General features: G+C 41.8%; 1 protein-coding gene across 1 annotated transcript; it reads right to left on the reverse strand.

Annotated features, from left to right (window-relative positions):
- Window positions 1-2,037: 2,037 nt before the first annotated feature.
- Window positions 2,038-26,542, reverse strand: STMND1 (stathmin domain containing 1). The gene is made up of 5 exons (XM_055322620.1): window positions 26,462-26,542; window positions 17,428-17,599; window positions 12,619-12,764; window positions 2,925-3,053; window positions 2,038-2,319 (listed from the first exon to the last, which is right to left on the reverse strand). Exons 1-5 carry the CDS (start codon window positions 26,540-26,542, stop codon window positions 2,038-2,040), a joined length of 810 nt encoding a protein of 269 aa, XP_055178595.1.
- Window positions 26,543-26,748: the final 206 nt, after the last annotated feature.

Here is a 26,748-nt window from a genome sequence, read left to right on the forward strand (position 1 = left end):
ATAATATTATGGCATATTCTAAATGCCATTTTAATGATCTGTATGCTTATCTATGTGTTTGGTTAGCTTTTTAAAAAATTCTCTTTGTCTCATGGAGGATTAGAAGCAGGACTTTTAAACCTATTATTTTATTTGGTACATCATAAAGGAGGTTATCCCAAATTAACATATGAGGTGATGGAGACACAGTCCTGGACCAGGACTCCCCACATCGCACTTGTATGATGGATGCTCTGAAGTGTCTTAAAAGTTTTGTTCTGGAGTGAGTTTTGAAAGAAATCCCTCCACCACCACCATCATACCTCACTGGCTGCAAGAGTCGTCAATCCTACAGGCTATAGGAACATAATATCCCAAAGGGAATTCCAAAGGGAATAAACAGAAGGTGCTCACGGTCCTCAAGTCAAATTGGCACTGCCCTCAGCCAGGGATTCCTGTCTTCTAGAGCTGTCCTGCTTCTGGAAGATGTATGGGTACACTGACTCACTTGCTAACAAAATACTCACACAGCACTTACATGCCATTCACTTTCTGAGGGATAAAAGAAAATGCAACCGTGAACAAAACAGACTCCTCTTCTGTCCCATTAATATTGAAATATCTAGTTGGGGAAGCTGCGAATGTGTCAGGCAATTACAGCCCATGGTGGCAAGTGCAAAGATGAGCAGGCCAGTGTGCCAGAAGGTGACTATGAGGAAAGGGCACCAACCCTGACCAGGAGCTCTGGAGGAAATGGTCTGAGGGGGCACATGAACAAGAGGGCATTAGCCTGTTCAGCTCAAGTAGTGGGAGTAAGAGGGGGAAGAAGGGAACAGCCTGCGCAAAGACCCCAAGGCTAGGGACAGCATGCTGAGTTTGACAATAAAAAGTTCAGTGCAGGTGAGTTGTGAGAGCAGAGATCCTTACCAGGTGCAGAAAGGAGTCTGGACTTGATCTTGATAATGAAAGGAAGCCAAGAGAGGTGTTTTTTTTTTTTTAAAAGATTTTATTCATTTATTCATGAGAAACACACACAGAATCAGAGACACAGGCAGAGAAGAAGCAGGTTCCCTGCGAGGAGCCTGATGCAGGACTCGATCCCAGGACCCCGGGATCATGACCTGAGCCAAAGGCAGACGCCCAATCACTGAGCCACCCAGGTGCCCCCAAGAGAGGGTTTTAACCAGAGGACTGTGATATAAAGATCAACAAGAATTGTGATCCAGTTGAAGGATGGTTGGGTGGTGAGAGGGGATACATGTGACAAGGTGTGGGGGGGATCTTCCCAATGGAGATGCATCAGACCTCGTCAGTGGTTGGATGTGGATGGTAAAGCAGAGGGAAGGACCCAACCTAATCCCAAGAAGCTAAGGGACAGGAATTCAGCTCAGAGTGCCCACAGGGAAGCAAGACACTGGCCTAGGGTCTCCTCCCAGCTCACCCTCTCCTGGACTCTCTCATTCCGTAGACCTAACAAAAGTTTTTCTTTCTTCTTACTTAATTCTCAGAATTGGATATTGTTTGCTTATACTATATGGATGAAGCTATAACTCCACCAGCTTCAAGATACTGCTTTAACCCTTCCCAACATGAAAAGTGTTAAAAGAAATAACTGAACACACAGATCAGAAGCATACAGGTCATTAAAATGCATAAAGCACATCCCTGTAGTTTGTCGGAAGGGACCCTCAGAGGATGGGCACAGCCCAGGGGCCAGAGCCAAAAAGAAGGGTTTCATCTGGCACAAGCACATTGATATAAGCTGGAAAGTATTCATAAAGACATCTTCACGATGTCTAAAGCTTCACTGGAGGAGAAAGCCAACTTTATAATATGGAAGTGAGTCAAATCTTGTTTTTTTTCCCCCCCTTTTGCCAGCATCGGCATCGAATTCCCTCAGCTGAGTTCAGCTCGGGCAGCTCATACAATCCTTCCTCACCCCCTACCCCCGGGGCATCCCAGTGGGGTGAGATCAGGCCTCCAGAAAAGCACAAGACAGACGAGAGTGTCACAAGTAGGGACAATGGGTGCTGCTTCATGAGATTCCAGCAAGGTGGCCTATTCAAACACATCATCCACTTGGTTGTAGGACAAGTCTGACTCCACCACCCCAAACCCTTCATAACCAAAGTTTCTTTCACTTGAGGATGTATTGCTCTTCTTCCTCTTCAAGGGCCTTCCCCCCTGCGGTTGGGGAGGCTCAACCACCACCGAACCCACAGCATCCAGTCCTTGGCCAAAGGGAACATCAGCCCTACCCTGCTGGGCTGCATCCGAATGATTGGCTGGGGACAAAAGTCGGTCGCTCCTTAGCCTTTTTCGTATGTCTTCTTCTTTAGTCTGAAAAACAGTATGAAAGAATAAAAATGAGCCCAAATAACTTCCTCCTGAATATGCCTGAAAAGAGCCTGGGTGGCTTTTCCATTTCATCACTGGGTCACTCAACAAACATTAGGTTGAGGCATGGCGGTGGAAGGTAGACACAGGCCAAGGTAGGTAGGCCTTGGTCTCTCTGAGCGGCCAGGTAAGGGGTGGAGACAGGGGCTGGTGGCCCACAGCTGTGAAGGTGGCTTCCCCGCAGGATGGGGGACAGAGGGTGGTGGGGACCGGTGTCCTCTGATGGTCTACACGGCCTCTCCTCTGCTTCCAGCCTCCACCCCACACCTCCTCCCACTTCCGCCCCAACTGGAGCCCTTTGCTTTCCACATGAAGAAAACCCCATCCTCAGAAGTGAGCATTGCTTCCCGAGGCTACATCGATGGAACCAGAATCTGGCCAGCTTCAAGCTGTTGCTCGACTCGACTCCTCCACCACACAAAGAATTAAGGTAAAATTAAACAGCACAGGAAGCCCACAAGTACTTAATGCGAATCTTAGAGCAGCAGGTGGGAAAGGCCCGCGGAGCGCAGGTCAGGGGGAGGCAGGCTCCCGGGGAGCTCGGGTACCTTCCTGCGGCTCTCCACCGCCCGCATCTTCTCTTCCAGATCATTCATCGTGAAAGCCTTTGCTTCCTTTTTGATCTTAAGCTTTTTCAGCCTGGCTGGTGGCTTTCTCAGCGGCGTCGTCGTGCTTACCTGGAGGAAGACCGTTTTCGAAAGGGAGAAATGGACTGTATTCACTGGCGGAGGAGAGAGCCAGGAGGGGGGCAGAACACACGGTGCAAACGTCGATCCTAAGAATCTAAACAGATATGTTGGCAGAGCTACAAACCACAGTGTGGACGCTGGTAACAATAGAACTAATTCCTTTAAAAAAAAATCTATTAGAAGCCTAGAAGGGGAAAAAAAAACAGGCCCTTCCTGAAATCCATGAAAAAATGCAGAGGTGTTCTGGAACCCCATGAAGACTCAAAGAAGAAAACATTTGGGAGAAGAAGCACAAGGCAGATGAGCGATGAACATGTAGTTCATGGTAAAAACTGAAATCTGGGGGCGCCTGGGTGGTTCAGCTCATTAAGTGTGTGCCTTTGGTTCGATCCATGATCGCAGGGGCCTGGGATGGAGGCCCCCTCTCCCTCTCCCTCTGCCCCTCCTCCTGCTTGTGTACTTTCTCTCTCTCAAATAAATAAATAAATAAATAAATAAATAAATAAAATCTTTAAAAAAATAGTTACATCTGATAGTATTGTAATATTCCACAGGCTCCAAATGCCTTTCATTTGGGATCGAGATGGGTTTTTCTGGGTCTCGTGCGGGAGAGAATTCACAATTAGTGAGCAGGGACACTGGGCTAGCGTTTGCTGTCAGTACTTGGAGAAGGTTCTCATGACAGCAGGACAAATCCCCAACTATTTCACATGACTGACTACCCTCTCTGTAGTTCAAGGCAGCGATAGTGACGTTCTGATTACAATTTCCAGTTATGAAAGAATTAAATTGTTGTAGAGGGTTTGTAAAGAAAGTTCTAAATACGTGTTTTTTCTTTTTAAAGATTAATTTTTCATAACCTATGTCGCTCATGAAAAAGTAAAGTGATATATAAATAGTCTTCTGTTTAACCACCTGGCCCCTAGTTGTATTCATCAGCATGAACTATTTGAAAGAGTCTGGTGTGTGTCTTCTCCACACTCATGTACCTTTGTATGTGCAGGACATCTGTAACGTTAAACCAAACAGAAATGGGATTATACCCCCACCAGGCTCTGCAATTTGCCTTCTTCACTTGGTTTCTTACGGACATCCTTCGAGGTCAGACTATATAGATTTATGACAACTGGGGAAGGTCTCAACGAACTCCAGGGCTTCATTATAAATAAACTGATTATTCTAGGCAATTTCTCTAAAGACTCATAAAGATCAAGAACCTATTGATATCCGATGTAATGTCTAAGAGACCGTCTCTTTATGCTGTAAAACTGCCAGTACTGAGAAAATACATCCAACAGAGAGGTAGTAGCCTAACATAGTAGAAAAAGATACCAGAACAAGACTCAGACAGACCTAGGTTTGAGCCCTGGCTTGGCCACAGGGTGTTTTTGTGGCAGTTCTCAAGTTCCGTAGGCCTTGCTTTCATCATTCTAAAAATGGGGTTAACATTTATTTCACGGGATTTTCTATTTTAAGGAGTTATACAGTAATCACTCAGGAAATGGTAATTACATTTCATTCAGGGAAAGCAGTAACTTTTAAATCTTAAAAAAAATTATTAAAAGATTTTATTTATTTCCTTGAGAGAGAGAGAGTGAGAAAACACAAGTGGTGGGTGGGGGCAAAGGGTGGGAGGAGAGGGGAAGCAGGCTCCCTGCTGAGCAGGGAGCCCAACATGGGGCTCCATCCCAGGACCCTGGGATCACAACCTGAGCCGAAGGCAGATGCTTAACCACCCGAGCCCCCAAGCAGTGACTTTTTAAATAAAGTTTTAAATTTTAATTCCAGTATAGTTAACATGCAGTGTAATATTATTTCAGGTGTACAATCTAGTGATTCAACACTTAAATACACCACCCAGGGCTCATTACTGAGCCTTCCTGAACCCATCATGTGTTTCCCCCATCTCCCATCCACCACCCACCTCCTCTCTGGTAACTATCAGTTTGTTCTTATAGTTAAGAGTGTTTCTTGGCTTGTGCTCTCTTTTTTTTTCCCTTTGCTCATATGTTTTGTTTCTTAAATTCCACATATGAGTGAAATCATATGGTATTTGTCTTTCTCAGATTGGCTGATTTCTTAGTATAATGCTCTCTAGCTCCATCTATGTCGTCGCAAATGGCAAGATTTCATTCTTTTTTATGGTTAATATTCCATTGTGTATATATACTACCTCTCATTCATCCATTCATCAGTTGATGGACACTTGGGCCATTTCCATAATTTGGCTATTATAGATGATGCTTGTAAAAACATTAGGATGCGTGTATCCCTTTGAATTAGTATTTTTGTATTTTTTTAAGATTTTATTTATTCATGATAGTCACACAGAGAGAGACAGAGAGGCAGAGACATAGGCAGAGGGAGAAGCAGGCTCCATGCACCGGGAGCCCGACGTGGGATTCGATCCCGGGTCTCCAGGATCACGCCCCGGGCCAAAGGCAGGTGCCAAACCGCTGCGCCACCCAGGGATTCCTGTTTTTGTATTTTTTGAGTAAATCCCAGTAGTACAATTACTGGATCATGGTGGGGGGGGGTCTATTTTTAATTTTTTGAGGAACCTCCATACTCTTTTCCACAGTGGCTACATCAGTTTGCATTCCCACAAACAGTGCACGAGGGTTCCCCTTTCTCCACATCCTCACCAACACCTGTTGTTTCCTCTGTTTTTGATTTTAGCCATCTTGACAGGTGTGAGGTGATCTCTCATTGTGGTTTTTTAAAAAAGATTTCTTTATTTATTCATGAGACCTCCCCCCCCCACACACACACACAGAGGCGGGGGGGGGGGTGCAGAGACACAGGCAGAGGGAGAAGCAGGATCCATGCAGGGAGCCCGATGTGGGACTTGATCCTGGATCCTGGGATCACACTCTGAGCCAAAGAGGACACTCAACTCCTGAGCTACCCTGGCGCCCCATCTCATTTTGGTTTTGATTTGCATTTCCCTGATGATGAGTGATGTTGAGCAACTTTCCCTGGGTCTGTTGGCCATCTGGACGTCTTCTTTGGAGAGATGTCTGTTCATGTCTTCAAGCACTGACTTTTTTCAATGACAGCACACAGAATCGTCACCAAGCTACAGTATTTGTCTTGAATGGTAGGAATGGAAACCCAGATCACAGGGGCCAGCAGGAGGCCTGAGCTTTAACCTGAGTTGACCACTAATTCCCACGGTGTCACCTGAGACAAGGTACTTCTTTTCTTTGGATTCTTATTTCCTCACATGTAGAAATAATGAAGAGGGTGAGAACCACGGGGTTCCTTTCAGCTTTAAGAACCATGATTCCCGGAAAGCCTTTCAGAGGGAAGCATTTGTTGAAGTTTTGGCTCAGTTACAGCCATCAGACAGTTTTATGTGGTGAGAAGTTTTTCACTACATGAAAACTGCGGGCTGTTTGTCAAAGCAAGCTCCCCCTCCCCCATCACTGTATTATTTTTATGACAATTGGCTCTCAGGCTCCCTGCTGGCAAAAGCCATTTGCTGCAAAGAGGGATGTTCTTGCTGTAGTGGTTCAACTAAAGATACTGTGAAATTAGTATGAAAACAGTTTTTTAGGGAAGTTCACTCATCGAGGGCTAAAAGAACATGAAATGCTAATCCCAGATTCAGTGAAGAAAGACTGTAAGGCTTTACACAGAAGTCTGAATCTTGACTAAAGGAGTAGATAGGAAGTTCCGAGAGACTTGGGATTTCTGGTCTGGGTGGACTCTTCCTGTGGCTTTCTCCTAGCTATACCTACAAAATCAAGTACTTCCTCTCACTTCTGGAAGTTAATCCTACCTGTGCAGCCTTCATTCTTTCCTGAGTTTGACATTTTAGGTAAAAGCCTTGCAAGACCCAAGGAAAATATCTGCATTCCTTTCCACTGGATTTTATGAAGTCAGGATTTACCAACTGTTGGCACTTAAAAATAACAATGGTCACATTACACATAGAGAAGTGCTACTACTAGAAACTCTAAAAAACCAGCCTACAAAACCTACTGAAGTTACTAGTTCAATTATTGTCTTTAAGAACACCAGCAGAAGTATTGCCACCCCAAAGATGCTGTGATAGGGTTTGGAACTTGTTTCCAGCCAACCTTGCTGGCAGCCACTCTGGATTCCTTGGAGCTGCCCTAATTAACGGTTGACCTGCAGATGAACCCACCTTGGCCATGTTCCCTCGCCAAATGGGTCAGAGCTTCTAGGAGACCTGCCATTCCTGCCCTGTCCCTGTGAGACCTCCCAGGCCAAGCCACCACATTAGTTGACATTAATCCTACCAGGTGCACGTTTTCCTCCTTCAAAAACTCCCCATGAGGTTCAACAAATACTGTTAGAGACTCTGATGCAAGAGGAATCAATTTCCTGACTGCACTGAAGGTTACCAAGCACAGCAGTTGCCCAGAGAAGGGAATCAACTTTGACCAGAGACAGAAGGAGTCAATAGAGAAATTAGAGTCTTATGTTTGGAGACCCTGGGCGTGCTAAGAGGCAGGGAGAATTGAGTTTGGGATAAAAGATGCCTCAAATGGATGATACCAACGTGGATTAATGAGAGCCAATTACATCTCTTATAGAGATCTATACCAATCCAAACACATAGCTACATGTGTATGTAAAGTCTGTACATATTTATCATACAACCACTTAGGTCTCTTAGAATTTTTTTTAAAACAGTAGAGACCACCGCATAGCAGGGAATTTAAAAAAGAATACGCATAGCTGGGGCATCACATGCCAGATTTCAGGTTGTACTACAAACTGTGGTCATCAAGACGTGTGGTACTGGCACAAAAACAGACACATAGACCATTGGAACAGAAATAGAGAACCCAAAAAGGACCCGAACTTATGGTCAACTCATAATCGACATAGGAGGAAAGACGATCCACTGAAGAAAGACAGTCTCTTCAATAAATGGTGCTGGGAAAATGGACATCCACATGCAGAAGAATGAAACTAACACTCTTCTTGAACCATACACAAAGATAAACTCAAAATGGATGAAAGATTTACATGTGAGACAAGACTCCATCAAAATCTAGAGGAGACACAGGCAACACCCTTTTTTGAACTTGGCCCACTTAACTTCTTGCAAATACATCCAACGAAAACAAAAGAAACAAAAGCAAAATGAACTATTGGGACATTCATCCAAGATAGAAGCTTTTGCACAGCAAAGGATACAGTCAACAAAACTCAAAGACAACCTACAGATTGGGAAAGAAGATATTTTTGCAAATAACATATCAGATAAAAGGGCTAGTTTCCAAAAATCTATAAAGAACTTCTAAACTCAACACTCCCAAAGAAACAACAATCCCATCATGAAATGGGCAAAGACATGAAGAAAATCTCCCAGAGGAAGACATAGACATGGCCAACATGCACATTGAGAAAATTCTCTGCATCACTTGCCATCAGGGAAATACAAATCAAAACCACAATGAGATACCACCTCACACCATGAAATGGGGAAAATTTAATACGGCAGAAACAACAAATGTTGGAGAGGATGCGAGAAAAGTGAAACCCTCTTACACTGTTGGTGGGAATGTGAACTATGCACCACTCCTGGAAACTGTGTGAGGGTTCCTCAAAGAATTAAAAATAGACCCTGCCTGTACCCAGCAATTGCACTGTTAAGTGATTTACCCCAAATGCAGATGCAATGAACACCACAAACCCGGACACCTGCACACCCGATGTTTCTAGCAGCAATGTCCACAATAGCCAAACTGTGGAAGGAGCCCTCGGTGCCCATCGCAAGATGAATGGATAAAAAGATGGGTGATGTAACAATGGGAATTACTCATCCATTAGAAACGACAAATACCACCATTTGCTTCAACTGGATGACTGGAGGGTATATCTGATAATAAGTCAATCGAGAAGGCAAACCATTGTATGTTCTCATTCATTGGGGAATATAATAATAGTGAAGGGGATTAAAAGGGAAGGGAGAAAAAAGGTGGAGATAACAGAAAGGGACACAGAACATAAAGACTTCTAACTCAGGGAAATGATACTAGGTGGTGGAAGGGGAGAAGGGCGTGTTGGGGGTGAAAGGATGACGGCAACATGGAGGAGGACACTTGACGGATGATCACTGGGTGTTAATCAGTATGTTTTGGTAAATTGAACACCAATAAAAATTAATTTATAAAAAAAAAGAATGTTTTAAAGAATCCTGAAAGATACTCTTTGTCTGATATTTCGCTTAATATTATATTCTTTACATATCATTACAATTCCTTCCGAATGAGAGTAAACTCTTAGTACGAATCTGCTTGAAAGCATGTTATCTGCAGTGAAGGGGGAAGCACTAGGGAATTGCTGTAATACTTGCCAACAAGCAAATGATAAAAAGAAGAAAAGATGAACGGGGAGCCTGAGGTGGACAGATACCCATGTGGGCCTCCGGGGAGAGAGACTGGCCCGCAGGCTGGTCTCCTTATTCAGTGGATGAGTGGAGGACCCTCAGTTTATAGCATCTTTTCTTATATTTCACTCTGCATGAGAAGCAAATTAAAGAAGGGGATGGATCTAACACTCACTTGTATTTATACTCTTGGTCTATATAAGAAATCTTGTTTTTAAAGTTTTCTCACATTTATCATTCCATTTCTCCCCTAATATTTGATTTAAAAGATTTTTTTTGGTACCAAAGAAGAAATTGTGTCACATGTCTAGTTGGCTTCATCGCACTGTAGTAACTAACATTAATATCCTTTTGGTTTGTATTTTTAGCCAATTTTATCATCTGTTCTTTTTTTTCTGAAAAAATATTATTAAATACTGGATAGTTAAAAGTGTGAACTGCCTAATAATATTTCTGCCCTCAGTATGTTCCTTCTTTCAGGATTTACTCATCTTTCTACATTGGCCTCCTAACTTTTCCTAAAATATGAAGATGTCTGATATACATTTGTTCTCAGCTACACCTGAATTGAGAGACTCTACCTCTGACACTGAGCCATTCTATCTCTCCTTCATTTCCATATATTCCTAGGTATACCCTTAGTCCTCTACCTGAAAATATGTTATTATAACATTACGATAACATATTTATAACATTATAATAACATATTTTCAGGAAGGTTTTAGAGTTCATTTTCACAGTGAATGGGGGAATTTAATTTCAGAAGATTTAATTCTGGGGTGCCTGGATGGCTCAGAGGTTTGCCTTTGGCTCAGGTTGTGATCCCGGGGTCTTCAGATTGAATCCCGCATCAGGCTCCTTGCAGGGAGCCTAGTTCTCCCTCTGTCTATGTCTCTGCCTCTCTCTGTGTGTCTCTCATGAATAAATAAATAAAATATTTTTTTAAAAAAAAGCTGTAATTCTTTCCAGCTTTAGGATGAATTAGAGGGTTGTGTGCACACATTGGTAGAATCCTCAGGGGTGGTTCTCAACTTGGACTGTCCACTGGAGTCACTTGGGAGCTTTCAAAAACACTATAGCCAGGGCTCACCCCCAGCCACTGTTCCCAGGTGGGACCTGGGCACTGGGGTTTTTAAAAGCATCTGAGGTGATTCGAATGTGCAGCCAGGTTAGGGACCACGGCCCTCAGCAACAAAACACAGCTGTGTAGCTGTGTTGCTGCAGGTCTGGATTATGCTGGGACATCACGACCTAATTGCAAAGCAAAAAGCAAAAGAAATGAAATGTGTTATTCTTGCCTACCTCTGTGGTCCTGCCACATTTAAATCTTTTTGAGAACACTCCAACTAGGCTCCTAACAACCATTCCATTTCTATATCATATGAACACAGTCCCCATCCTGGGCTCACTTAATGATGTCATTGAAAGTCAAGCCCATAGTTTTCATTTTTCAATAGATACATTTCTTTCACAACGTAGTTTATGTTAATTAACCTTGTCAGTGCCCTTTTAAGGAAGGTCTCAGTCTGAACTCATTCCTCTCTGGCATTTGAATCACTGAAAAATGTTTTAATTCTATTCCCATTGCTGTTAGCATCAGGATTCTACAGCATTTCCCTAAAGGAGGCATCACTTAGCTACTGAAAGTTTCCAGAACCCATCCTCCTCCAGATTACTCTCCTGTCTTTTTCCTTTTGACACAACTTCCTTTTTTTCTGACCCCTGGAGACTCACCCACAACTAGGAAAAAAAAAATCTCTCCCCTCCTTTTCCATGTTAAAGACCCTTCTTCTAGTACTTTCAAATAAGAAAAGGCATTCTAAAGTGCCTTGTATCACAATAGCGTGGCCCAGACGTAAACTGCCATTCTACTGGCATTATCTTTTCCATTATATAATCTCTTTTTACCTTTCCTTGCCCCCTACATCCGCTTATTATTGGCAGCCTGATGATATCATTCATGAGGCTTAGCAATCTCTTCTCTTTTCCCCAAATACCTTCTGCAGGACTTATTTTCTTTTTTCAAAAGAAAAATGCCACTTTGGCTTTTATTCATGAGTTCTCAGCATTTCCTACACACAGAGAAGGAAATTACCTTTATTCAAATACTTAAGTGACTTGGTCTAGGTGGCAAACTTGATTTATATAATGCATTTTTTTTTGTATTCCCAGTTGATTGTTTTCCCTACAAGACTGGGATGGGCAACCATGGAGGAGCCTTTGATGTTAACCTCTGGTCCCTATTTCCATCATTTCTGTGTCTTTCTTTTCTTTCTCATTCATTTCTCCTTAGGCTTCTTTTCTCCTTAATTCTTCTTTTCATCTTGTTGAGGATGACTAGGGCTGCCTGAGAGCTTTGGTTAACAAGCAAACAAAGGAGAGAACAGAACAAAACAGCAGCAACAACAAAACCTGCTGTCCTCTTCATGGGTTTAGACAGAACTTATTAAAAAATTAAGGACTCAAGACTTGGGCGACAACCAGTTAAAATCAAAATTAAAATACTGTTCACACTATGATGATCAGTTGGATGAATCAACAATGAATCAACAAAAAAAAAAACCAAGAATATGAGGATTTTTGTCATTGTATTCATTTTCTTATGTTTGACCCCAGGTTGTGTATATATAAATGTGTAAGCATATCTATTATAGTTTTGGCAGTCATGCCTATTTTCCTATTTCCTATTTTCCTTAAATCAGAGTTCAGTTTTATAGTCATAATACCTAGTATACAGGCAATGCTTAATAAAAATTGTTCAAAGAATGAAGGTATGTTATTCAATGGGGCTTACTGTCTCTCAAATTCAGTAAAACCCAAGATATGTTTTGTTGGACTCTAAATTAATCATTGAAGATTGGGGTAATTCTTGGGCTGTCTGGGTGGCTCAATCAGTGGAACATGCAGCTCTAGTCTTGGGAACATGAATTCAAGCCTCATTTTGGATGTAGAGATTGCTTAAATAAATAAGCTTTAAAAAATGAATAGAGTACTTCCTAAATCTGTAGAGAAGGGTGATGTGTTGACAGGTGAGAGAATTTATGGGAGAAAAACTGGCTTAGCTAAAGGTCACAATCTGCATGTTGACTCGAAGATTTTGGAGATTCTAACTCGTGATCGATCATATTTTATTGCTATTATTAACAATAAGCTAATGCTAATTATGGAATTACTTGCCATGACATCATAGGATTCTCCATTTCTATATACTTTGCTGTGGCTTTGTATTATTCCTTGAACAATTAATTCCTCCAGAATGTCTGATGACTTTTGTCGCTCTCGGCTTTCTAGGGGTTGGGGTTTATGGATTAATCCACTGGTCACTAGGTCTAAGGGAAAAGAAAAAAGAAGGAATAAAAATTTAAGATGAACATTTTATCAATCAGATGCTAAATAGATGCCTTATAAATCATGCTACTTAACTAAATCTTAATCTCAACACTCTTACCTACATATGTTTCCAATATAAATCTTTGAATCGTTTCAAGTTCAAATTCTTAATGTTCTTACAGAGGATACACATCAGCATAATATACTATTTACTTAGCAGGCCCCATATTAACATAACAAAAAGTCTTTTTCATGTGCTGCTATGTACTACGTTTTTGTTATAACAACACTTATACACTTGAGTATGACTACTTGGGTTCTTTACACTAATTATGAAGCTAAAGCATAGCTAAGCAGAAGATATCCTTCCAGTGACTCCTCTGAGTTGCAGTTTGGTTTCTATGCTTTGTATACAAAGGATAAACAGTGTGATGTTGCCAAGAGACTTCTAGTTCTGCAACCTTGAGTTTACAATGACGCCATCTGCTAAATCTATGTAAGAGCATGCTTTTTTGAAAAGGGTCTTTGAACCAAATCACAATTGAAGTCAAATGATATCAGCTAAAAATTTATTATTGATTCTAAAGATGGCACTGAAACATTTTCTTGGGAAGCCTTTATAACCTGTACTAAGCCTCCCCCCAACTACAAATCACCCAATTCTACAAGCAAGCAAGCAAGCATCTGTTTTTACAGACTCACATCATACAATAAAGGTGCAACGAGGAGTCCTCAGACATGAGGTACCTTCTATTTTGTAATCATTGCGAAGTCCTGAGACTAACCAAATTCATCCCATCTAGTAGAGAGTCTTTTTATGAAAACTGATCTCACTGGTTAACAAAGACAGTTTTCATGAATGTGCAGGGAAAAGATTGCAAAACACACACACACACACACACACACACACACACTCACACTAACCAGATGTCTCTCACTTCAGAATATTCACCTTGTTGTTACAAGAGACCTCTCTAATTGACCATGCAAGTAACTTCAACAAATCAACTATAATCTCATTTCTCGTCCAGTGCTGTGTCTTCTAGTGTTTGAAATAGACTCAATGTTCACTTTAAAGAGCTATATACAGATTTTAGTACAGAACGGTAAAGCATGTCTTTCCGGTGGGTAAACTAGTAAGCTAGAGCTTGAAACAATAGAAAAAAAACTCAATAAAAAGAGGTAAATTATCTTCAAAGAATTAGAAGGATTTTTAAAAGATATTTATTTAATCATTCATGAGAGACACAGAGAGAGAGGCAGACATAGGCAGAGGGAGAAGCAGGCTCCCTGCGCAGAACCTGATGCGGGACTCCAACCCAGGACCTCGAGATCACGACCTGAGCCAAAAGCAGACACTCAACCACTGAGCCTCCCAGGCATCCCAGAAGGATTTTTTTTTTTTTTTTACTTTTAGAAGGTGGGCTTATCTGGAAAGGTCAAAATAATAGTTAACTATTTACTGAGCACTTATGTGCCTGGCATCATATTAGATACTTTATTTATTTTATAACATTGTGAATTCTATGATTCTCTATCATATAAATAAACTATATGAGAGAGGTGAATTAACTTGCGGAAGGTGACATGAGTAGGAAGAGAATCAACTAGGATTTAAATCCAAGAATGTCTGACTTCAGTACCTATGTTCTCAGCCACCTCACTGCATTCCCTAAGGTCAAGGAAAGAGCTCCACTGTGTGGTCCATTTCCCTCCCAGGATGTTTCTAAAGAGAATGTCATCGTTGATGACTATCACTAACATTATACAATTGTTACATTATTAAGATGATTATGAAATAAAAAAATAATTAACTATCTCAATCAATTATTTTTCTGAGTCCACCCAAATGCTGGCTTGACATTGACAGTGGCTAACCTACAGAGAGACCCCTTGCTATGGCAGTCATTGCAACTAAATCCTCATGATTTCCTGGGACACTGAAGACGATTGGAGGAGTGTTTGAAAGTGACATTAAGCTTCTTTCAGCTTATGAAAGTAGTACATGCTTATCATAATAAACTTGGGAAATATAGAAAAGAATTAAAAAAGGAAAAAAAATGCGATCCTCTTACCATTCAGAGATTACCACTATTGATATATCAAATTCTATTTTTGCAAATTTGACATCATACTGAACATACAATTATGTTTCCTATGCACTTAACATATAAATTAGCATTTTCTCACAAGGTTAAAAATTCTTCATAAGTGTCAAGAGTGAAGCTATACAAGAAAACGAAAGTAAATTCATCTTTAACTCTGGCATAGGAAAAGGCTTTCTAACTATGACTCAAAATCCAGATTCAGTAAAAGAAAAGATTGATAAATTTTACACTAAAACAGTTTGCAAGGCAAAAAAGGGAAAAAAAGCAATAAAGTTCAAGTGCAGATATTGCGAACCTCCTGATTTGATATACTAAACAGAGTACAGTATCATTTTTGATACTTTTGCTCAAAATGGATAACCTGAAACTAATCGTGAGGAAATATCAGACAAACACAAACTGAGGTAGTTTCTATCAAATAAAATGGCTTATATCTCCAAACACATCAATCTGATAAAAGACAAAGAAAAACTGAGGGACTGGCTCCAGATAAAAGAAGAAAAAGACCAGATGATACCTAAATTAAACATGAGATTCTGGATTAGATCTCGAACTGGAAATTTATTTATAAAGGACATTTGTGAGACAATTGATACAATTTGAATATGCAGATGAGATAATGCACTGCATAAGGGGTAATTTGCTGATTGTGATCCTTGTACTGTGATTATACAAAGACTATCCTTGTTTTAGGAAACATACTGGTGTACTTAGGAGTACAGTGTCATTATGTCTAGGATTTGCTCTCAGAAAAAAAAATCTATGTGTGTGTGAGAGAGAGAGAGAGAGAGGGACAGAGAGGGACCACGATCCATGCAATTATATCACATACAAATGTGGCATAATGTTAGCATTTAGGGAATCTGGGGGGAAAGAATACAGGTATTTGTTTTTTTGCAACTTTACTTACATTTGACATTATTCATAATAAGAAGTTTTTTTTTTTTTTTTTTAAAGGAAAGACTTGGGAAGTGTTCCCGTGAAACTTGAAATCTGTAACAAATACTCTAAAGATGAGCAGAGCAGGGATGCAGAAAAGAGACAGGGAAGAAATCAGGCAGAGGACAAATATAAAGCTTAGGGCACTGGTTCTTCTTCATTCCATGGCAAGGTCTCTCCTGGAAACTAATCTACAACACATTTTGGGAACACCTGCTTTATTATTTTTTCAAATACTTTATTTATTCATGAAAGGCACAAAGAGAGAGAGGCAGAGACATAGGCAGGGGAGAGAAGCAGGCTCCCTGCGGGGACCCCAACGGGGGACTCAACCCAGGACCTGAGCTGAAGGCAGATGCTCCACCACTGAGCCACTCAGGTGCCCCTGGAAACACCTGCTTGAATATTTCCACTCCTTCTACAGGCTGGTGTGTCTGACAGCACTAGCCCGCTGGACAGAGTGACTGATGGTACCCCCAGGTCCCTGTGCACCTGACAGTCCTCAGTCTGTGAGCGCCATAGACACTGTCCAGGAGGGATTCCCAGCGACAGAATTATCAGCAAGAGGAACTATACATTCTGGCCTGACACACAGAGAGAGGAGGGGCCTCCCTGCTGTCCGCCCCCCACCCTTCCTACCGTCCTCTGAGGTCACGTCTGCCTCACATCAGAACCACAAGATCAAGGCTAATCTGAAATCTATCACAAGTAGAGTGAGCCACCAAAGTCCAAGGGAAAGAATCTCATTTACAAACCCATCTATTTCCTAGGGAAGACAGGACAGTGGTGAGGAGTGACACGAAAGCCTTCCCCTCAAATAAAACAGAGCACATTCCCTTGAGTTCTGTCTAGTTCAGTTTGTCTCAGAAGCTGACAAAATATAACTAAGGGCTCTTCAATCAACACCAGGGGGGTAACTTCAGTAAAGCCAAAACCACCATGGGAAAAACCAAAATAGTTTCTAAGGGGCACACCAGGTCATAATGACTTGTTCCGTGTTTCTGAAAGATGATTGTTTTGTATACTTGGTGATCCTTTGAATGGGAGACAGAGGGGAAACAGTTTGATGTAGGTTTCCTTTATTTTTTTTTTTTCAAATGTAGAACTTTCTCTTGGAGAGATGTGAATACAGCAGAAGTTTACAGGAATTTCACCACAACCTGTGTAACTCCTATTCCCAAGGCCTATTCCCAACTGCCAGCAGGGGCTCTCAGCTTAAAAAAAAAAAAAGGAAAAGAAAAAGAAAAAAACCAAGATGGTTTTGTGTGTGTGTTTTGAAAGACTTTATTTATTCATGAGAGGAGGCAGAGAGACAAGCAGGCTTGCAGGGACTCGATCCCAGGACCCCGGGATCACAACCTGAGCCAAAGGCAGACGCTCAACCACTGAACCACCTCCCCAGCATCCCCCAAGATGGTTTCAATTGCTTTATCTACAAGATGATTAATGGTTAGCATTATTTATTTAAATAATGAAGGCCTAAAGCCACACCTTAATGTCTCAGAGATAGGGACTTTGCCACCTGGGGCATTGCCTGGCCCACAAAACTGTGATGAAAGGGTTGTGAACACACATCATACAATGTAGTGATGAATATAAAAATGAGGGCTGTTACCTGAATTTATTCTTCCATTTCTTTCACTAAGTGATGGGGAACTTTCTGGTATGGTTCCAGGTAAGCTTCCCAGGTTTTCCAGGCCGTTGAGGCTGCTCCCTGAATCCTTGGGAAATGCAGCTTCATCTTGGGGCCTGCAGCCCTCCCCAGAATGAGTCACGGGGATGTCAGCCTGCGAAAAGGGAACCGCTTCATGAGAGTCAGGATTTCTTAGAAAACAGTTTTTTTAAGGGCCTTGAGATAGCACGATTATCCTGGATTACCCAGGTGTAACCACCAGTGTCCTTACAAGGCGGAGGCAGACAGAGACGTGACTACAGAAGTGGAGAAGGTGATGTGCCAGGAATGCAGAGACTCATCAAAGATGTTACTGGCAGCGGAGGGAGGAAGGGCCACCAGCCAAGGAGTGAGAGCAGTGCAACTCTAGAAGCCAGGACATGCAAGGAAGAGGATTCTTTCCTCATAGCCCCTGAAAGGAAAGAGCCCTGCCAACACTTTCACTTGAGCCCAGTGGAACTGATTGTGGACTTCAGATCTCCTGAAGTGGAAGAGAAATAAACTGTATGGTAGTGAGCCACCAAATGTATGATAATTTGTCATAGCAGCCATAGAAATGAATATAGTGTCTACAGGAATCTATCAGATACAAGCTACTATGCTGAGCACCCCAGATGATGCCACAATGAAAACGTTAAGTGTGAAAAGTAAAGATATCGTTGTGTAAAAAAAAGGTTTTTTTAAGTGAAAGTATCTTTATTGTGTTTGTTGATTAAAAAAGTATACAGGCTCCTTGTAAACATAAATAATATAGAAGGAAATTATTGATGATCAGTCTATGTGTTGACTAAGCTAGTCCATATAGTATTAATATTCAATCAAACATGAATCTAGGTGCTGTGGTGAAGGTATTTGGTAAACGTGGTTAATGTCTTCAATCCGTTGACTTTAAGTAAAAGAGAGTATCCTTGATAATCCAGGTGGGCCTCATCCAATCAGTTGAAGGTCTTAAGAGTAGAATTGAGATTTCCCTGAGGAAGGCGTTCATTCTGTGGACTGCACCTTCAGTGCCAGCCTTTCCTTTCTGACCACTTATGCTATTGTGTGGATTTTGGACTTGCCTAGCCAGCCCTCATAATTGCATAAGCCAATTCCTTGTAATGCATTTATCTATCTATCTATCTATCTATCTATCTATCTATCTATCTATCTCTCTCTCTATCTATCCAGCCCCCAGCCATAATTTTGATTCTGTTCTTTTGGTAGAAATAGAATGATCAGAAACACAGTAGAAAGTAAGTACTATTCCCTAGACAGATGCACTATTAACATCTTAGTATGTAACTTCTCAGATGTGTTTGCTCAAAGAAATATAATCTTTAAAAACAAATCGGAATTGGCTAATTAGCACCTGAAAAGATGCTCAATTTCACTAGTCAGTAAGGACTGCAAGACCAAAACCAGAAAGGGAGACTACCTCACCTCCACCAGGATGACTATAATGATAAAACCACAGAATAAGTGTGAACAGGCATGTGGAGAAAATGGAACTTTCATACAGTGCTGTGGGAATGTAAAATGGTGCAGCCACTTTGAAAAACAGTTTTCTCAAAAAGTCAAAAAGAGAGTTAGCCTTTGATCCCAAAACTCCACTTCTAGGTATATAGACCCAAGCAAAATGAAAACATATGTCTACACAAAACCTGGCACACAAATGTTCAAAATTAATATTCATAGTATCTAAAAAAGTAGAAACACCCCAAATGTCAAGCAACTGATGAACGGGTAAATAAAATGTAGTCTATCCAGGCCAAGGGATATTATATGGCAGTAAAATGAGATAAAGTACTGATGTATGCTGCTACATAGGTGACATTTGAAAACATTATGCTGAATGAAAATAGCCAGATGTAAAGATCGATCCATTTACCAAACATTCAGAATAGGCAAATTAATAGAAACAGAGTATAAATTTAGTGGTTGCTTAGGAAGTGGAGGTTGGCCACTAATGGATAGTGGTTTCTTTTGTGGGGAGGATAAAACTGCTCTAAAATTAGATTGTGGTGATGACTATGGAGTGTGCATTTTAACTGGGTGAATTGTATGATATGTGGATTATATTTTAATAAAGATATTTATGAATCAAATAAATCAGGGTATATATTAAATGGTATTGTATTATATTTCTGTAACTTGTTTTTTTTTCATTAACAATATATCAGAGACATTTGCTTATATCAGTATATGTAGGTCTACCTCATTCTCCTTAATGGTGGGGAGTAGTCATTTACTTGATGACTGTAGCATAGTCTATTACATAATATACCACAATTTGTTTAACCAATTCTTCTTCTCCTCTGAGTATTTGAGGGCCCAGGACCCCACCTCCGAACCCCACTATTTCCAGCAATGCCCTGATACACTAAATACCACATTGTATCTTGTTGGGGGCAGCAGAAGGTGTTGAAGAAGAAAAGATGCTTGAATTGGGTCTTGATGAATGAGTTTCCAGTTGGCAAGATGAAAAGGGCATTCTAGACAGAGGCTAAGCACAAACGAAGCCAGGATATGAAACAATATTGTGAGCATATGAACTTGAATTATTCCAGTGGAGCAGAATCAGAAGAAGGCAGAAAGGGTAGGTGCTGAGGTAGGAAAGAGAAGTTAAAGAGTTTGATTTTATTTTAAATGTAACAGAAATCCTACAAAGGAAGTAAAATAAAATGATCAGGAATGTGTTTTTAGAAAAATCACTGGGGTTAGTGCAAACTAGGGTAGCTGAAGGAAGCAATGAAGAGACAGAGGAGGGCAGCCAGTAACAATGATGGCAATTGTCCCGGTGAGGTCCTATAGAATATGAACCAGGACAGTGGCAGTAACACTGGGAAATAGAGATGGGCCGAGAAACATTAGGAAGGAAGACAGCACACTCCTCAGAGCTTCCATTTAAAGGAGAGGGTTTTCTCTGGTTAAAAGTTATGACTCCAGGGACTAAACAGAAAGCATTTCCTTCGGGAAAACTGAATTAAAGAAATAGGACATCAGCATGAAACTCTTGGTTCTCCCACAATAAAAATCATGGAAATTAAAAATATATATATAAGCACGTTTGTTCACTTTCTGGAAGCTCTCCAAAGTGCTTTCAAATCCCTCAGAGGCTAAAGTAGAGATCACAGCAGCTAGGTCATGGCAGCTCCAACACCTTCAGGTTCTTGTCATTCAATTAGGGATTCTCCTATGTTCGTAGGGAGACCCACATAGCTCCTTATCACCATCTTTACATTGCACAATCGCTCCAGCTAAATCAACATCACTTCATTGTGCTGAGGATTAATTAGTTCTGTGCTTCAAGATTACACGGGAAGGCATGGAAAAGCGACCAACTGAACAAACAAACCAGTAAGCAAACAAAAAGTCAACAGAATTGAAATACAAATGGCATAAGGAGAAAGCATGAGAGCAACTATGTGCTTTTCTTTCCCTCCCTGTTTGTCTTTCTTCATAGACACAGCTACTGCCGTGTAGTTCCTGTACAGAAAGCTGACCCAGGAAAAGTCCTAATGTATATTATGTATTATTATAATTACCCTATAACTAAAATCTTATTCTATCAGAGTCTTTCTCTTTCACGTGCGCAGACACATTTATACACACACATATCACAAATATATGAAAATATATATTGTTACATATAACAAAAGGAAAGGAGACTGATGCTTTTTCAGGGGCTCACAGTTCATACTGAAGGTAAAGCAAAGATCGTGTTAGGTATTCTTGCCCCTCTTTCCAAATAAAATACTAAAAACCAGCATCTGCACTGACAGGTAATTTCACAAGTTGTTTTGTTTTGCACACCCTTTGTTTCTTGAGCCTAGCAAGGCACAGAGTTAAACACAGGGATGAATTTTGCCATTTAACATTTCCCATTGGAGACCTTGAAAAATTAAACAACAACAACAAAAATGCCCATATTGGAGCTGAGAGCAAATTTGAATATTCTCAATCTCAATGGTAGTTTTTCACAAGTGCCACAACCCATAATGATCTCCCAATGGCTTCATCAAAGCCATGAAAGCTTCACCCATGTATGCTTCCTTAGATCCAGTCTGCCTTCAAGATCTGTTAGCGACCACAGCTTAAATGGTAACAGATGAAACACAATCTTTTGACATAAAATAACATATACCAGCCTTCAGCCCTCATGAGCAGAAATGTCAAGTTTTTCTCTTTGGAAAACTAAGAATGCCTTTCAAATATCTTATCTATGTGCAACACATTCCAGAAATTTTAACCAAATTTCATAATCTAGGCTTGAGAATAGACAGAGTTCAAAGACCAGAGATATTTACAAATTAATTATATTATTTATGCCTCTCAGGGATATGGCAAACAGTTTTCTTGTTCTTTTTAATTCATGCAGGGTGTATATGTTCACACCAATGAGAAGTCTATCAGCCATGGTGCTGGCGGAAGGGGTGGGGAGGTGGGTGGGAGGTTTTATTTTTTCTTTGAGATACAGTTGTGGCAGAAATACAGATTCAAGAAGTTTCCATATTTTGTATTGATTCCATATATCAATGATTCCATACATCAATGATCCATACATCAATGATTTATACATCATTGTCTTGGGGATAAAATCTTATCAATTTTATTTTGTTTTATATATTTTAAAAAATATTTTATTTACTTATTCATGAGAGACACAGAGAGAGAGAGGCAGAGACATAGGAAGAGGAAGGAGAAGCAGGTTCCATGCAGGGAGCCCGATATGGGACTGGATCCCAGGACTCTGGGATCATGCTCTGAGCCAAAGACAGATGCTCAACCACTGAACCACCCAGGCATCCCAAATCTTATCAATTTTAGACAGAATTGGAAAGCAGTGAATGCTAAGCTAGCAGCTACACATGGGAACCATCAGCATTCCAAAAAAGGTATTACTTTTAACTACAGAAAGAGTTGTTTTGTTTGTTGTGGGTCTGGAGGTACTATAGGTTGTGTTCTAAAGCTTTTGGGAAACACATTGCCAGTTTGGAGTCATTTATCAAGTGTCCTCTGAGCTGGAATCTTAAATCACATTATTGGCAGGTGCATTTTATAAATGTATTTGTCTTTAGACATATAGGGAAAAAGTATGCTTCAAAACTTGATTTTTCTAGCTTACATCTAGTGAGTGGTAAAAACAAATAGCAACCCTCCAAAAAAACACCCCGGAATATCATCTTTTAAAATTTTGGACTGGTCAAGGTCACTTAGTCCTGTTTACTGGTGATAAATAAGACTTTTCTTGTCAAAGATTAGGTAAGATCTGTGAAAGGTCCTTAGAGATTATCTATTTCAATCTAGTCTCTTCCCTCTCATAATAAGCCCGGAACTCGGAGTTCATCATACAGAAGAACATTTCTCCAACTGAGAAAAGTTTCCCGGGTTTTTCTAATTATGCATTATTTTATTACTGTGTCTTTTTAGCACTTTAGACTAAGATACAAGGGAGGAGAAAGCCAGTAGGCAGGTCTCAAGAAGTTCGACCCAGAATTTTTAAAGTTGTACCACTACGAAACATAAATATTTCAAGCAAGTAACCATGTTCATCTCATTTTAAAGACACCAGTGAACTACTGAACTTTCAGCCTGTGCATTTAGGAAGTTAGCAAAAGCAGCAGTGTTCTGATAGCTAGAGAGCGTTTAATTAATAATCATACATTTGCTGGATCAGATTTCCAAAGTCAAAGTGTTTGGGGTGGGGAAGGAGGGATATGCCTGAATCGACTCTGAGTCTATTTCCAGGCTATTTTAATATTGAATTTCCTCCTTGCTGACTGTCATTAGTTTAGTTATGTGACTAGGAGATAAGAAGATACCAAGCAGGAGCCAGGAGGGACATGGAGTCAGTCAAGCAATGTTTGTTAGTGCCTGGTCTGCATCAGGCACTGTAGTAAGCATGGGAGACACAAAGACAAAAAACCATTTCCTGTCCTCAAAAAGGTAGTAACTCAGGATGGGAAGCAGATATGAAAACAGAGAATAAAAACAATAGATGTTTTGATATATGGTAGGAGAAGGTGTAAGGTTAACTCTGCCAGCATAGTGGCAATAGAGGGGGACAGAGGCAGGAAGGGGGTCTTGAGTTGTCTTGAAAGATGGGTATATATTTGCATGCGGTCCCTCAGGGAGGAGGGGGGAGTCTGAAGGGAGGGTAAGCAACAGGTGCAAAAGCATGGAGATAGAGACCGAATGGGTTTGGAGAGCAATGAGTAGTGAGATTTGAATGAGAAATGAGTGTGGGAAGAGATGAAGCAGGGGAATGTGACAGGAGGCAGCTCAAGGATGGCTGGTAAGATGCGCTAAGGATTTAGGATTTTATCTTACATAAATCACTGTGATAACGACAGTTGTACTAACTCATATTAAACACTTATTCTGTGCCAGGCATTGGTATGATCATTTCCCGTGGATTTAATCTCTGTTGACAACTCTATAAAATAGCTAGTATTAGAATTACCCTCATTTTACTGATAAGCACAGAGAGGTTAGATAACTTGACCAAAGTCACCCAGCTAACAGTGAACCCAGAAATCAAACTGAAGTAATGATATTCTTGACCACTGGTTTGTATCACTACCTAATGGGTTGGCAACAGTTTAGTCACCAGAGGATGACATAATCAGATTTTACCTTAGAACGATTGCTCTCAAGGTCATGCAGAAGCCTGGAGCACAGGTGGGGGTGGGCAGCGGAGGAAGGATCTAGAGAGACCAGTTAGGAGACTCAACAAAAATCCAACAGAGAGGTAATGACTTTCATACCCAGGGAATTCAGGAAAAAACACAGAAACCTTCCAAAGCCTGAGGAAGCTTGGCTTATAGGGACCTAGTGGATCTGACATGCAGAGGATTGTCTTTTTAGCATTTCCTCCTGCTCTATGCAACAACATCATTTTCATTAATAACCATGAAATGAAACAAATGATAATGGCCAGATAAGAAACACGAATAGTGAAAATTTCCTTCTGTGGAAGTCTTATACACATTCATGACAGTAAAGTAAATTAAAAAATAAAGATTTTTTCGTACAAAAAAGACAAAGGCACAATAAGTTAATATTTTAAATCACGTTAATATAGTTTTTGGAAAAAGGGAGAAAATGTATTCCTATATATTCATCCAAAGCAGTAATGAGTAATAAAGATGACCAAATTGTTTCTAAGAAGCCCATAAATCTCTGAGGCAGAAGGAGCTTTTTAAAAAAAAAAAAAAAAGATTTATTTATTATTTGAGAGCCAGAGAGAGCCAGAGAGCACAAGTAAGAGAGAGAGAAAGGGTGTGTGAGCACAAGCAGGGAAAGGGCAGAGGAAGAAGCAGGCTCCTGTCTAAGCAGGGAGCCCAATGTGGGGCTCCATCCCAGGACCCCGGGATTATGACCTGAGCCAAAGGCAGATGCTTAAGGGACTGAGCCACCCAGGCGCCCCCAGAAGGAGCTTTAAACAAACATTTACCACGTGAGAAGGGAGCATCACAGGGGTAGTGTTTGGGCTCAGTGCTGAAGGATAAGTAGGAATTCTTCAGGTGAGCTGACTGGAAATGGGAGGCTGGGGAGGGCATTCCAGGAAGAGGGAATGGCATGGGGAACAGCATGAAACCATGTTGATAACTGGAGGAAGGGGCACTGCAGGTTCCTGAGGCAGAGCCGAGAGTCTGCAAGTGTTTGTAACTGGACAAGATAATGTTGGAAAGACCAGTGGGACCATGTGTGTAAAAGGTTTTGCACACTCAGGGAATTTTTTTCTTAGAAAGACAAGTGGTAGTGTAGGACGCAGATGGGGTAGGGTGCCAATGGGAGGGGACCATGTGTGTAAAAGGTTTTGCACACTCCAGGGAATTTTTTCTTAGAAAGACAAGTGGTAGTGTAGGATGCAGATGGGGAAGGGTGCCAATGGGAGAGACAGGAAGACCCAGTAAGAGGTAATAGGACCCTAAAGTCAGAAGAGGCAATTGGGATAGAAAATAGAAAACAGTGTCACCATGGGTGGGCACCAGGGCCTAAGCCCAAGTCTCTGGTTTGTTTTATGATGTGCTCCAAGAACCCAGCACATGTGCCACACACACAGTAGGTGCTGTAAGTGGCACCAAATGGCATCTTGCTGTTTGTCTATGGAATGAAAGGTGTGCTCTTTAGACAGTAACTCCAAAAAGGTCCTTTCGAAAGGGTGACCATAAACCCTGGTTTTCTGCATACTATATGAGCTTAAATCAGGCTGGGCCAATTTGTTAATAGTGTTCCTTTTCACTCTTAAAAGTATCTTGCTTTGATGGCAGATTATATGGTAATATTACCTTTGGGTGACCCCTCTCCAATGTATACCATTGTGGGTTCCCAGCTTCATTCGTGGAATACTGATGGTGGTGAGGATGGGGAGACATCCTGGAGCTCATTTCTGCCGGGACCAACCCATCCCTCCATGCCCCACTCTGGAAAAAATTCCCCTTTGTGTCTCCAGAAGAATCATGGGGTTTGCAACCGAGAGGGAGAGAGAAAGAGAGAAGAGAGAGAGAGCATTGGAATGAGAGTCTTGAAAATCAGATTCTATTTCCGGCTCTGCCCCCAAATAAGCTGGGCAGCCTCAGGCAAGACGTCCACCTCTCTGGGTCCTCAGGGGGAAGCGAGAGGGCACAGCCAGACGGAAGGCCTCTAAAATCTCTTTGGGCGCCAAGTAATCCTCAAAGGGCCCCCTTTCTGGAAGCCAACGGAGTGTGACGGCTCCCAGGAGCTCCCCTCAGCAGCCCCAGCTCCGTACAGAACACACCTGCTCCCCCTGCCTCTGCTCTGAGGTGTGATCACCTTCTCAGGTTCTTGAAACACAAAAGGCTCTCAAAGCTAGGCCTCCGGCAGCATGAGTCTCGGGAAGGGGGCAGTTGCCCCCAGCCCGCCCACCCACTGCCGGGCACCCAGCTGCAGGCCACTCCAGCCCCCCTCCCCGCCCCGAGCCTGGCAAAAGGCGTTCTGCCCGCTTCGATGTCGTGCGTGTTCGTTTTACCTTAAATCCCTCTTCCCAGCCCTTCCTGGGCGCGGGCACGGGTCTCTGGTCCTCCGCAGCCTGGGAAGGTCCGCAGCCCATGCTCGCCCTCCCGGGGCGCCCGCTGCTGCGCCCCTGCGCCCCCGCCCCCGCGGCTGCACCCCTGCACCTCCGCTGCTCCCCTGCACCCCCGCTGCTGAGCCCCTGCACCCCCGCCCCCGCTGCTGCGCCCCTGCACCCCTGCCCCAGTTGCTGCGCCCCCGCCGCCGCTGCTGCGCCCCTGCACCCCCGCTGCTGCGCCCCTGCAC

Source organism: Nyctereutes procyonoides, unplaced genomic scaffold (genome assembly GCF_905146905.1).
Source record: "Nyctereutes procyonoides isolate TBG_1078 unplaced genomic scaffold, NYPRO_anot_genome, whole genome shotgun sequence".
Classification (NCBI taxonomy): domain Eukaryota; kingdom Metazoa; phylum Chordata; class Mammalia; order Carnivora; family Canidae; genus Nyctereutes; species Nyctereutes procyonoides.